The sequence below is a fragment of the Platalea leucorodia genome, assembly GCF_965183815.1.
Source record: "Platalea leucorodia genome assembly, chromosome: 7".
Classification (NCBI taxonomy): Eukaryota; Metazoa; Chordata; class Aves; order Pelecaniformes; family Threskiornithidae; genus Platalea; species Platalea leucorodia.
In genome coordinates this window covers 5,347,324-5,362,049 of record NC_138829.1, presented here as the reverse complement: position 1 = coordinate 5,362,049, position 14,726 = coordinate 5,347,324, and the positions used below count along the sequence as shown (strand labels likewise).

The window sequence follows — 14,726 nt, the reverse complement described above, 5'->3', positions numbered from 1 at the left end:
CTTTTACTGAAACACCGCAAGTTGAAGAGGCGATGCTCCAGCCTGGATAAGGAGTATTGAGCTAGTGAGGATTTTGGCTAAGGGGAGCTGGTCCTTGCATCCTCTTGCATACGTCCTCCTAGATGGGATGTGTCCAGTAAGGACACCACCTCTGTAGGGTAATACTGAGCCCCTTCCTGTCCCATTGGTAAGTACAGGTCCATAAATGTCACCAGCATGTGCAAGAGGCATCTTGCATGCCCCCCCTTGGGTGCCGGGGCCGTGCCACCTCAGCTCCTCTCACCAGGAGGACCAAGCTGTGGTGAGGTGCCCCAGGCTGGTGGCAGGGACCTCGGTGGGCCTGGACACCAGGGATGGGAAGAGTCCCTGCAAGGTATCGGCATGGGAGCGAGGAACGGGATTTCCCGACCTCAAACCTCGCACGTTCCCAGGCACCCGGCACCACGCCGGAGCGGAGCCTGCCTGCAGCAGTCCCCTTCCCAAGAAAGTCTGGTAATTAAATTCAACGCCTCCATGCCAAGCTATCCCAGAACAGTTCAACGAGTAGCACAACTCACAACAGATCGATAAAATGCATATACAGCTGGGCTACTTAATAAATACCGCCCCATACTCACACCTTTCTAATAGTGAGTTGTAAAAACTCTGCTTCCAGCTATTAAAAATGAGAAATTCTCTTGTGGTGTCTTTGCAAGCAGAAAGGATGTATTAGTTAGACCCATTATTTGATTCACAATCCTTAGAAAATAGGTACGCCTTTATCCCGGGCGCCTGTAATAACCGGTGCCTACTTCCAGCAGCCAAAAACCCCAACCCTCGGCAGGAACCGACTTTAGCTATTTAAATGTTTTATAAGTTTTTTTTTTGTAATTGCAGAAACTTTTCCTAATCTGACATTTGTTAAAACCCCTTATTAGAAATTATGCAGCTGCAGAAAAAAAAAAAAAAAGGGGGGGTGAAAAAAAATAGAATAAAATATAAAATAAAATAAAAATGAGCTGGCTTCACAATTACCAAGTCAGCCCATGCAGCCCTTCGCTATTGTAGGGAATGGCATAAACCCCCCGGCGGCCTATCAGCTCCCTGGCAGGCAGGGGGCTGCGCTATTCAAAGCGAGAGATACAAGCTGCAGGGCAAAAACCTGGCAGCTCCCATCTGACCCCCCAATCCCCGGCTGGTGACAGCTCCAAGCTCCATGGCAAATTAGCCCTTCTCACATTACAATTGCAGGAGACAGATTCCATTAGCGGTATCTGAAATTGAGTGGAGAGCTGCTCCGTTATCAGACTTGACTCATAAGCGCCGCTATTAATCAGAGCTATGATAGCATTTATATATTTCAAGCTATCTGCCGCCGCTGTGATATTCTGCTACAAAGGGTTGATGGGACTTAGGGAAGGGAACAATGGAGCTTTCTGGGAAAAGCAGAGTAAATCAAGAAAGTCTGTGACTTCCGCACATTCTGAAGGGATTGCGGTTTACATAAATTTTCTCCCAATTGGAGATTGAGCTCTTCCTCATCTTACACATGGGATTTAGTTGTCACTCAATGGTAACAGCTGTGAAAAGGTGAAGCGGCCCACCGCTCAGAATATTGCCTCCGCTTTTAAAGCAATTAACCCATGAACAGGAGGATACCTGGTGATATCAAAGGGATTAAGCCAAGCAGTGCATTATTAACATTTCCTTGAACTAATTCTAACTCTGACTAGCTGTCAGAAAAGACTCTTCAGTCTTTAAAAAAAGAAAAAAAAGAGAGTTTTTTGCCCTGCTTTCTGCCCCCCTCCCCTTCAAAACGAAGCAGAGTTATTGCAGCCTAATGTGCCTACTTTAGAGCAAAATGCAAATGAACTCATTTGGTAATGTCTTCCAACAGCCTGAACTCAGTGCTGGTTTATTATGGGGACAAGGGGGGAAAAAAAAATTATATATGTATATATATGTGTGTATATATATATATATATATGATCAATTAGCCAGAGGTCACGGTAGATATTCTCCTAAAAGCCAATTAATACTTGAGTCCCTTCCTTTCTTCTCTGCCTCCTGAAACTTCGTAAGTACTTGTTACTAAGACCGGCTGCTTTTGAAATGGTCTTTGCGCTGTGCTACAACGGCGATAATCTACGATAATCTGTCATCTGGAAAAATCCAAATACACCCTGTAAGGAGATTCCCCCTTCCTTAAAGCCCAATATTTTAATTGCCCACGACGGTCAAGCTGGCACCGGCACGCCAGGCGGGAGCGGTCCTCTCTCATCCCTCCATCTTCCCCAAACCGTGCCCCAAAAAAAGGAGCCAAACTGTTTGGGGATGACTCCTGCTCCAGCAAACCTGCACACCCCAGGGACACAGAGTTTTTCCCCACCCGTCGCAGGCAGCAGACAACTCTTCCCAGCACCCGTTAGTTTTAAGTGACCATCAGCCATGAGGTCCCTCTGGAGATGGCCACGAAGGTGACCCATCCTCCTGCTGCTCCAACACGCCTGGTCCTTCCCACCAGAGCTCCAGGACACGCATCACTGGAGCAAGACACCTCAGAGCCGTCAGGATGGTCAAGTGCCATTTCCAAAACATGTCGATGATTTCAAAATGATCAAATCATTTTGATGATTTCATTATACAACATGCCTACCGCTCCTTTTTGTTGGCGGTGGGAGAAGAGTTGGCTCCAGTTTTCATATACATCCACAGTGTGTTGCTTGGAAGGTTTGGGGGGCAGGGAATATATATTTTTTTATATATATATATATATATATATATGCACGTATTAGTCCAAAACTTAACATGATACCCAAAACAACAAACCGAAGAGACATGAACTGCTTAATTTAATGCAACATCTTCTCCCTTTTCAAAAACCCCTGTGCAACTCAGCCAGAATAAAGCCAGCAAAAACTTACCAGAAGTACTTGGGCAACGACACCACCTACTCTGCTCCTGCCCCTGCAATAAATTAGCTTTGGATATTTAGATACAGCAAAGCAGCCAAGCTATGAAAGGTATACACTGAAAAAAAAAATATGTACTTAGAGCAGGGGAAAGCATCCTATTTCTCTTTGCAGCAGAGAATGCAAAGAATGCATCATCTGTGCAGAAAACGATACTTTGGCAATCATATTATAAGAAGATAATTGGTTTACTTTGTAAACTTGCTATGCTTTGCCTCCCACAGTAAAACAAATAAATAGTTGTTTAAAGAAACAATCCTATAGCCGCACTTGCTGCGTCCTAAAAACATAAAGCAGCTCCCCCCTCCTTCAAAGCAAAGATGAATTACTTGCCTCAGTTACAAGCAGTCCAAGAAAACTCTTTGTAAATGCTATTTTACGATAATTACAAGCAATTTATTAAGACTGTGCAGAGGGGGAAAAAAACCCATATTTGAGAACTAATTCAAAGGAGTAAACCGCTCGTTCGGCGATAGTCTGGATTACTGACAAAAGGGCTTTTTGCATCAACGCGATTCGACATAACTTTGTTTTAAGAAGCACAATCCGGGCTTAAAAAAAAAAATAATATAATGAAATGAATAATATAATATAATGAATAAACAAAGAAGAACTTGGGGTTGGTTCCTATCAACCCCGGCAGCGTCTGTGCGGAGCATCCCGCCAGCCATCACCTGGCAGAGGAGAAATCTGTCGAAGGAATAAATTCGATCCTAATCCCGCACACGCCGGAGCATCCCAACCACCACCCAGCCGCGGAGGGAACCGCGACGCTTTCCTTAAGCAGTAAAAGGAATTGTCCCAACCTGCCAAGGAATAAACTCGGGAAATGCCTCTTCAACAAAAAAAAAAAAGAGTCAACGGGGAAAAAAAGGGAGAGATTTCCCGTACGGGGATGCTGGGAGGCATAGAAAAACCCCGCGAGGGTAAACAGCCACCCTGCCCGGCTGGTGGGGAGAAAAGAAAGGTTTTAGAGGTTAAGTTCAGGTCAGACGACAAATGAAATTGTAACAACCCAACTGACATTGTATAATGTCTTCTTCCACTCGATCAATAGGGCAGCGTCAGCCCCATTACCATAGAGATGGCTTCCTCCCCGCTGAAGGGTGGCTATTGTTTGAGGAGAGAGATTTGCCACTTGAACCGTGGTGCTCCCGAAGGATGTGTACTTCATCAATTATTTGTATTCCTAACATCTACATATCTTCATATTAGCATCCACACTTCATGCGGCAAGAGGAGCAGGTGCTTATTTTTCCTCTGGTACCTCGCAGGGGTCACCCCATCAGCTAAATTTTAATTAAAACACAAAAATGCGGGGGGATTTGATAGACCGGTTTAGATCCTTTGTGAGAAGGGGCAAGCCCGGTTAAAACCAAAGCGCGTCGCCTTCGGATAGTTACGGCTTTCACGCAGATGGTGCCAGCAGACACTTTCGGAAAGATTTTTTTTTTTTTTTGGTAAAAGTAGATGGCAATAGAAAGAAAAAACTTTTCTTGCTAAATGAATGTCGTAAAAAAGAAACCAATTTTAAGGTGCTTAAAGGGAAAACTATAACATCATAATTTGGAAATAAAACTGACCCACAATACCTTACAATTCATTTCCAAAAAAATCAATCGCTGCTAGGCTGAATAATTGATTCTGTCAGTGCCTTGTATCTATGAAATAATTTTCTGTAAGTCCTAATAGCTTCTACCATCTCTCAGTTCCAGGTTTTCCATTCTTTTGTGCAAGTTTTAAATTCGACAGAAGCAACATCTTCTAAATCCAATTAAACAACAACAACAAAAAAATAAACCTCTCAAAGTGTAAAAATAATTCCCAAATTTAGCCTGCCATTTCTCTCCTGTATTCTTACTTCTCTAAAGCAACGGTCGCATCATTTCATATGCACAAAATGGGCACGTAAGGAACTGTCACATTGGCGTTAAAACTAAAAAGCGGGGCAGATCTTCACAGTAACGGTAATAACGGGAATAACCGTAATAAAAAAAAAAATCAGAATCCAATATTCAAAACCTTTAGCAACTCCTTGCAGGGGTTTTGAATATAATCAAAACGAGTTGTGCTCTGGCGCTGTGCACGGGAGGGCAGCGCCACTTCCAGCTCCCCAAATACGCTGTAAAATACAGGATATTAAATTAAATAACACCGACTTAATTACACGTATTACCCAACAGGAAAAGCAATCACTTTAAATGCCTATAGAAATATTTAGGAATTACTTCGGCAATTCCAGCAGGTGTGCTTTGGAGCTGATGCACTGCTACGTGAAAGGTGATGTGCGAAAAGCAACTCCTCTTCAGCAGAGGAAGATGCACCCGGACAGACGGACCCTGGGGACCGAAGTTGAAGTGAGCTCAGGGCTCCTGGGCTGTGCAGGATTTGTGTCCCCCCCCATTTATTCCTGGTTTTATTTCTAGGTTGCACTCGCTCTCTGGGAAGGTTTCCCCGAGGGGCGACGCGGCTCTGGAAACGGGTGGGAGAAAAGGGCTTTTGTCAAAATAATCTTGCCCCGTCTCCTCCCGAAGCGCCCCGCTATCATTTCAGATTTCCCTGTTTGCAGCCCAGAAACGTGCCCTATTTTCCCTGCAAAAGAACATCAGAAATTGTTTGTACGGGGTTGCGATAATCCTCTCAAATATGGGTCAGGCTGAGGTTAAGAGCAGCCAGAACTCGCACATCAAAGATGAGCGGGGTTAACAAAATCCCCGACCACGTGCGCATCCCGATTGTTCCCTTTTCTCCCGAGGTTAGGGGTCCGGAGAGAACGGACGGGGCTCCGGCCGGCCCCCGCCGCAGACGGCAGCACCTACGCCGGGGGAAGGCGGCCGGCGGCCGACGCTCGCCCCGGTCCTTGGGTACCACCGGCAGGCAACTGCCCATCCGCCTCCGCCGGGAGCTGCAATTAAACCAAGTTCACGGTTTCCCGATAGGTGAAGCTCATCCTGTTAATTTAAACAGACCATCTGCATCTTTCGAGAACGACAAACTTCATTAGTTCTGGTTAGTTAAACCGAGCGGTGATTTGTGATAATGAGCCTGAACAACCTGTCACGTCTGTGTGAGGGAAAGGGCGCACTTTTTATTATTACTATTATTATTATTTAACAGAAAGAAAAGAAAAGAAAAAAAAAAAGAGGGACCTTTTGTGCAGGAAAGAAGGTCAAATTCAGATTAAACCGCTGTTAGGTTAATCAGAGGAACTAATTACAGCTGGAAAGGGAGGGGGGAAGCGCTAGTCCGAAGGCCAGAGGGGAACGGAGGGAACCTTCGGCGACGTCCCGAGCCGCCGGGGAAGCGCCCTGCCAGCATCACGCCAACGAAAAAACATCCCCCATGACTTTACCTGAAAACCGTGTAAAAAAGCAAAGAGGCGGCAGCTGCTCCCAACAAGCCGCAGAGGAGATTGACTCGGTAGGCGGGGGAGCCGACGGGCAGCAGCCCCGTCGCCAGTTTGGCCAGCAGCGTGAACAAGGGGTAGCCGGGAGGGTGGGCGACCTACGGACAGATCGATACGGGGGTTGAAAAAGGGTGAAATCCTCTGAAATCGGACGGAGAGCAGCGCGCCGGGGGCCCGCGGCAGGAGCCGGGGGATCCCCGAGCGGCGGCGCTCCCCGACCCATCCTTTGGTACCAATTTTGAACTCCGCAAATATTTTTCCTTAGTGGATTTGGCTCCACGCCTCGTCCATAATAATGAGGCGGCGAGAAAAGGAGGTGCCACGTTTCATTAGCGTGCCTTAAAGGGCTCCTTGTTTGGGTTCACAGTATATTAGGGTCATTCAAAAGGCTGGTTGTTGGGGGGTTTTTTTTGGTTTTTTTGGTTTTTGTTTTTTTTTAAAAAGCAGCTTCTCAACTTTTTTATTGGTTACCAAGTTGAAAGACCACACTGCTATCGGATTACCACCGCGCTGACAGTCCTAAGGTCTTGCCTAAAGGGATCATGCACCATAATAAAGTTTATTAAATAATAAAACTTATTAAAATTGTTAACCCGATTTATTTTATTCTCCCCAGCTTATACAAAATTTGGGTTGATAATAAGCCAGCTACTGTATATACAGTAAAGCCTTTGCTTTATAATTTAGTTTAATTGGATTTAAAACTTGAAGTAAATTGTCGCGTGCTGTACTTATAAGTTAGTAAAAACTGTGGTTTGAAAATAAATTAATCTACTTTACTCCATGCTTAATTAAACTTCCTTAATTCCTAAAACTGTTAATGAGAGCATTGATTAAACAATAAAACTAATACTTACTCCAAGCTCATATGCGGCTGTGATCAGCTCCCCTGTGAAAAAATAATGTAAAACCAATAATTACTATTAGGAAATGACACTCCTCCAAAGTTTTCAAAATCCAAATGCTTGCATTGGGGTTTTGCATTAATTTGACTGGATAAAACTGTAAATCTGTAGAGATTTAACAGCATGAAATTTTCTAAGAATATTTTCTCCCTCTGATGTCATTGCACAAAATATCTTTTGTATGTTTTCGCGAGACTTTTATGAAGAGATAAGTGAAAGTATAGGTAGGCTCGGGTAAAGAATGGCCCGAGATATTCAAAACGCAGACATTTGTGCGTGTGTATTTTTAATTTAAAACCAACTGACTCAATGACTTTCAAGCACTACAGTTTGCAATGCTTAAGCTGCATTGTCTCTTAAACAACCCGGTTGTTTCTCATTAAAAAACCCCACCGCTTTCTAGCTTTAAAGAAGGAAAATATAATCATTGATCGTGCAAATCTGCATCCACGTATTTGGGAACGCTGCTCTCCCTCCATGCTAAAGCAATTCTTGCAGCATCTGCTTGGCAAGTAACGCTTTACCTGTGAGGGGATGCTGCATCCAGCAGCCGTTCCCATTACAAACACCATTTAGATTTTGCATTTCGTTTGTATTTTACGCCAGGACAAACAGCTGCCACAAAAAGATCCACGTTAGCGTAATAGTTAATAATACTTGGCATTTTTAGAGCACTTGACGCTGAAGCATTTTGCAACGCTCCCGAACGGCGTATATTAAATATATTCAATAGGCACAACACATTCAGGGATGAAGGGCACAACCAAGGGGCGACAAAATTAAAAATTACGGCTGGTTTTCCTTCTTTCCTTCAAATTTCGTGATCCAATGTTGCGAAGCCTGGTCTCACTGGTCCTGCTAATTTTGCAGGTGCCAAGGTCGCGGTAGCTTTGTCCCATCATTAGAAGGTAAAGATGCAAAACGAAGGGCGCTGTTGGCTTTAAATGCTAAATTCACAATATTTTAACTTCTGTACATTATTACTTCCTTACCAGCCAACGCAAAGGAGGACGATTGTATAAATGGCACCTTTAAATCTTGACATCAAATTAAACAACGTATTTTAAAAGGAAGATGCAAGTCAACCCACTACTGCTGTTTGCCACCGCTGTAAAATCGCAGCTCTCGCCCCACGCCAGCCCGGGGGACGGCCCGGCGGCTTTCTGCACAACAGCCTCTCAGATGGGGATTTTACTGCGCTTGCAAACACCGGCTATTTTTATTGCTGCTCTATTTTAGGAAAGTTTCAACCTATTGCAAGACAGCCCCAAAAAAATAGGATTCAACGGGAACATCATCCATCCTGAGCTGAGCCCTTTAGCGTTCAGCAGCTCCGATGTTTCCAGGGTATGGCGAGGCTGGGAAGCAAGTGATCCCCCCCCTGCACGCAGCAAAAAATGATGTTAATAAAGGAAATCCTAAATTCGGCGTCGCGGGGGCTCCCCAGCGTGCCGGCACGCGCTAACGGCGGGTGCCCATCGCCCGTCGCATCGTGAGGATGCCGCTCCCGAGCCAGGCGTGGCTTCACCTTCACTGAAGTCCTTCTGGGACACAGCAATACGTGCATCTAAAACGGCACTAAAGATTAAGTTCATGCATGTTGCGATCATATTGGTTCGTATCACGGGCAAGAATAACCCCAAAGCAATACAGACACAAACCAACCAGAAAGCTGCCCCCCCAAAAAAAAAAGAAAAAATCCTGGTGGATGCCATTGCCAAGCTTTGAAAGCCAACAGCACAACTTTGCCTCCTAAGAATTAAGGGGGAAAAAAAAAGTAAGAAAACCTGCAAAAAAAAAGCTCCCAGGCTGCAGGCCTGTTGAATTCCACTGGGAAAACCAAAAGGAGCGCATAACACCCACCCCTTCGGGTAAGGTTAATTCTCCATCTCCCACCCACGTGCCTGGGCATCACTTACAGCCTCTATGGGCTATGTCAGTGAAGATACGGGCTACGTAAGTGAAGATACGGGCTATATTAAGTGCAGAGCACTCTTACTAAATAACAAAACACACAGAGGAAGACTACAGCATCCACAAACTTGACTTCAATATATTTCTCGTGAGAGAAAACAACCCGTGGTGTCTTCACACGCCAGCTCAAATTGAAGAGTTTATTCCTGCGTCATCTTGGTGCATATGTTTCTGACCGTCCGGCTTGATTCCCCAGTAAAGGCGCTCAGGCAATGGGCCCAACGCTGCCTGAAAACTGATTTATCCCCAGCAAGGTCGGGAGCTGATGTCTGAAACATCAGAGGGAAGGTTTGGGTTGGTTTTTTTTTTCCTTTTAACCTAAGTTTATTTGAGCCCTTTTTAAGCTGTTTTAACATCTGTGGATGTTTCCGAATTAGCTCAAAAATTCATTCTCTCATTTCTTTATTATAACACTAACACGAGAAAGCTGCCAATGAAAACACCTATTGCCTTTTACACTTTGGGATTACTGCAAACTTCAGGAACAATTAAAAATACACTGATAGCTTAAAAAAAAAAAAAATAATAATAGGCTCCCTGCCTGAAAGCAGATACAGCAAATCCTTAAGCACCTCTTTACTCACACAAGTAGCTTCAGTGCTTTTGATGGCGTAAGTTTGAGCCCCGTGCTCAGGCGCGGGCAAGTTAATCGCCTGGAGCGGGGCGGTGCGGGGACCTCCCAGGGGACGCGGGCCAGGCGGCAGCGCCGAGGCATCCCGTGGGCTGCTCGGGCCCCGAGAAACCAGGGGAATAACCCCCGAGAAGTCTTAACGTGATGGGGTGGCCGCTGGCTGGACAGGCACAGGAGGACAGCGGGGACGAGCCCGTCTCCGTTCAGCTCCAGTAAACACATCCAACTCAGGCAGCAGTTTTAGAAGAAAATGCAATAAAAAAAAAATATATACGTGCATTTCAATACATGCAGTTGCTGTGCTAGGAAGAACACGGATGCCTCTACATATTATGGAAAGAGCAATCCCCCCTCCTGCCTCCAAAATGGGATAAAATAACCACGATAACCCAGGGAAAGTGGGGTGAGCCCTTGCCTGGGCCGCTCGGCCGCTCGCTGTACCTACCGGGATAGCTCCCATCGAGCAAGGAACGGATCCCAGCATCGATTCGTCACCGCATCCCACTTTGTAAAGGATGCTAATGGTTATTTGCATCCCAGAGGCAAAACCCGAGCTCAAGTGCAATTAAAAACCAGGTTCCCGCGGCTTCGCGCAGCCTGAACGGCTCGGAGCACAGGCACCCTGCGCCTCCACAGACACGCGTTTCCCATCAGGGAGCACTTTAAAAGACAAAATGGTAATAACTGTAAATATATCGATCATCACATAGGAACTGATACAAGCAGCAGGAGCAAAGCCAGCCCTGTTACAAACTAGGGAGCAGAAGCAAAAGCCATCAGGGTGACCGCTGGCCAGCCCAGCCAGGGCACGTTCGTGTGCCTGGTCCGCAGCGCGGGGTGCAAGCTCTGTGGAGAAGGGATTTACAAAGAAATTCTTTCAATACAGCTCTGACAACAGGGTCCCTCTGATCCAAACACGGGAAAATGGACAACACAAGGTTGCACCAGGGTCCATCTACACGCCAGAATCCCTGCTCCGAGAGCGAGCTAACCAGGCCCAGCCTGCGGTAATGAAAACGCAGCTCTGTCCTGTTGTCTTTAAACCAAATACCCCCTCACTCGAATCACTCCTGCAAAGAGCTAGGCTGAATACACATTGCCTTAAACCCCACTAGACAAAACCATCCTGCTTTTACCAAGTAGCACTGTCTTTCACATAACTCTAAACAAAAACTAATAGCCAATTTTAAAGAGTTGTAGATAAAATATGTATCTCTCTCTCTACACACATACTGAAGCTGTAAAATATACGCATCTTTTAAAAGCCCACTTATTTATAAGGAATTTTATGCACTGCTTGGATCCGAAACCAACGATGGCCAAGAGGCACAGAGTGAAACAGACCCACTCAACACTGCTCTGGGATACGAAAGAAGGAAAGTATGCCAGGTATCTACTCCATCAAAACAAAAACCAAAGCATCACCTACAAAATCCAAGCCCTCCTATCCCCAAATCACACCTGCACACGCGCTAGGGAAGGAAGGCGGTTTTTAAGCATGACCAGATTAAACCAGCCGAACCACAGAAGGACCAAACAGGAGAATTTTGTCCCACCTGGTGGGATGGGTAGCACGAAACACAAAACATTGGGTAGTTTGTTACTGTCGGCAACTCGCACTTCCAGACAGGCGGATCCAGAGGTTTCACTGCCGCATTGGCTGCGGTTGCACAGGCCAGAGAACGGGACGGCCCGAGCAGCGACAGCACATCTGGCAGGACGGCACATCTGCCTTCTGACGCCACCAGCTGTCCCCAGGGCTCCTGACTAAATCCTGTGCTGAAAGGCTCAGATGGAGGCAAACTATTCGCTGCAAAGCAAAGCGGGGAGAGGATCGGGCCAACACCAGAGGGGTCCAGCCCCGAGGGGTGACCACGCTGCTCGGATGAGCCCCTGGAGGGGTGACGGCGATGCACCTGGCTCGGTGGGGCCAGCAGCCCAGGGAGGGCTGGCAACGCCCCAGCTCCGGGGGTGCGCACTTCAATATAGGGTGTCCGTGACGCAGCAGCCTGTGGGGAAAGTGCGCCTACGGGGAGGCTGCAACGCACCAACCCCAGTGGGGCCAGCACCCCATAGAGTGACAGCAATGCACCAGACCCTATGCAGCAAGCAACCCTATGGGGTGATAGCGATGCACCAGCCCCTACAGGGTGGGGGGTGCCACCCTATGGGGTGATGCAACCATCTGGGGTGACAGCAATGCACAAGCCCTTATGGAGTGAGCAGCTCTATGGGGTGACAGCGATGCACCAGCTCCTATAGAGGAGAAACCCTATCGGGTAACAACAACCCTATGGGGTGACAATGATGCACCAGCTCCTATAGGGGAGAAACCCTATGGGGTAACAACAACCCTATGGGGTGACAGTGATGCACCAGTCCCTATGGGGAAGAAACCCTACAGGGTGACAGCAACCCTATGGGGCGACAGTGATGCACCGGCCCCTATGGGGGAGAAACCCTATGGGGTGACAGCAACCCTCTGGGGTGACAGCAATGCACAAGACCCTATAGAGTGAGCAACCCTATGGGGTGACAGCGATGCACCAGCCCCTATAGGAGAGAAACCCTATGGGGTGACTGCAATGCACCAGCCCCTATAGGATGAGCATCCCTATACGGTGACCGCGATGCACCCGCCCCTACGCGGTGCGGGTCCCTACGGTGCCACCTCCCCGGTGGGGTGACCCCACGCCCCGGCCCCGCGGGGTGCCCCGCCGCCCCTCCCCCGCTCGCGGGCGGGCTGGCGGCGCTGGGTACGTTACCCGCATCCCCGCCGGGCAGGGCGGGCGGCAGCGTGGCCGTGTAGAGAGCCGCCACGGCAGCGCCCAGCGCCCCGGCGGCCACGGCCCCGGCCCCGGCCCCGGCCCCGGCCCCGGCCCCGGCCCCGGCCCCGGCCCCGGCGCCCATGTGCGCCGCCGCGCCCGCGTCTTCCGGGTTCGCCCGCGCGGGGCGGGCGGGCCGTCCCACTCCACCGCCCCGCGGGGGGAGCGGCAACCCGCCGCCCGCCTCTCCGCTCCTCCCCGGGCCGCCTCCCGGGACCGCCCGTGGTCAACAGTTCTCAAGTAAAAAACAGGTAAGGCCGTGGGCCCGGTGGGGCGAGTCGGCGGTGGGGCGAGTAGCGCGGCCTCCCGCCCTCCCCCCATCCCCCCTGCCGAGAGGAGTTGGTACAGCCGGAGAGGGCGGGGCCGCTCGGTGAGGGCGGTGGTGCGGCAGGGCGGGACCACCGCGCGGGGAGGGGGGAGAGGGACGAAACCACCGCGGAGCGGCGGGGGGGGACGACGGGGGAACCTGCCCCCGCGGCCTCCTGAAACACCAACTTTTGAATTTATCAATGATAGCCAAGAAAAGGCTTGAAGGTGTCAGCGCACAGAATATTAAAGGCAGCAAATAGCGTCCCAAGACCTGTTGATAGAAGAACTAGATCGCATGCACGGAAATCGTGATGGGATGGTGCAAAAGCACCAATTCTCCGTACCTGGAGAACGGAGCCGGATTAGAGAGCGGCTCTTGAACACAAATGAAAAAAGGTGTGGAAGAGGGTAACGAGGGTAATAAACAGCCGTATGGACTAGATCTGAGTGGAGACGTTGGGAGAGGAGGTTTGCGTGTATTGACAAGAAGAGGAGGATGAGGGGTCGACACGAGCGAAAGCCCCGCGTCGCGTGGAGGAGCTGGTGCCGAGGGACCAGAACTGTCGAATTGATAAGGTTGGGAAAGACCTTGAAGGTCATCAAGTCCAACCATTAACCCAGCACGGCCAAGCTCACCGCTTTTGAAACAGCCGGGACAAAAACCCCAAAAGGGCTCGAGCCGAAACCGAGAACGGTGTTACGGGAATTTAGGGAAGGTTTTTCACACGCCCCAGCCGGTGCGGACAGAGGCGGCAGGAGAAGTGGATGGGGTTGCTCGAAGGAGCTGGCATTTGAGGGTATCGACGCCGGCCGAGGAGCGGCCGAGCCCGCGGGGCCGCCTTCCACCCAGAAGGCAACCGCTGGCCTCGGTGGTGGCCAAGTCCGCCCCGATGTGCGCAGCTCCTTGGCAGGTTTCTGGCGTTGTTGGCTGAGGTTCATCGGGGAGAAGAAGAAGACGGGTTGCAATCCTCTGCCAGCCGTCGTCACTGTGGCAATGCCGGGGGTCGTTGTTCCCGCACCCGTTGGGGCTGCTCAAACGCCATTTTAGCGGCAAAGTGCGCGGTCTGTGTGTGAAAGCAGGCTGGCGGCGAGGCTCTTTAGCCGAAGCGTGGCTTTTTTCTGTGCGGTATTTTTCTTTCTTTGTGTGTAACTTGGAAAAGGCATCCAAAGACAAATGTTAACTATGGCTGATTACAATTACATTGATGGGGGAGGTAGCAATTTAAAGGCGAATATCGAAATGAGGAAGAATGGCTGGTAATAATATGCTAAGGACAAACTATTCTTTAATTGTCCTGCAAGTTGTTTTATATCTTTGTCATGCAGAAACTGGAACTTTTAGGGTGCCAGTGACAAAGTACTGTGCTGTAACATGGAAGGGCAGGCTCACAACAGCCTTTATCTTATTGAATAACTGCCGCCGTTTCAAAGGCCAGGATTACAGACACACTTTTTGTCGGCACAAACGCCTTGGAGAGTGCATTTCCATTTTTCTTCTGTAAGCAGAAATCTATTAATTCATGAGATTTGACTGCCGCTTCTTCGCCAGGCATAACCCAGGGGTCCAACCAAGGCAAGAAGGACATGCGGACCCTCTTTTTTTGTTTGGTCAAAGCCAGGCAGATATTTTTTAACTGTTTTCATTTGTGCTCTGGAAGCTGAGAGTTGTCCAAACCCAGGTTAGATTCACCTCGCCACAGGGCAACGCACAGCAGCCCTCCGGGC

General features: G+C 48.7%; 1 protein-coding gene across 1 annotated transcript in view; it reads right to left on the bottom strand.

The window, feature by feature from the left end:
• Positions 1–12,777, bottom strand: part of TMEM260 (transmembrane protein 260) — a gene marked incomplete at its 5' end in the record, with an annotated part of 35,070 nt that extends 22,293 nt beyond the window's left edge. The window contains 3 exons of the mRNA XM_082317047.1: positions 6,304–6,455; positions 7,215–7,246; positions 12,633–12,777. Coding sequence (XP_082173173.1) covers positions 6,304–6,455; positions 7,215–7,246; positions 12,633–12,777 — 329 coding nt within the window. The remainder of the gene's footprint in view (positions 1–6,303; positions 6,456–7,214; positions 7,247–12,632) is intronic.
• Positions 12,778–14,726: the final 1,949 nt, after the last annotated feature.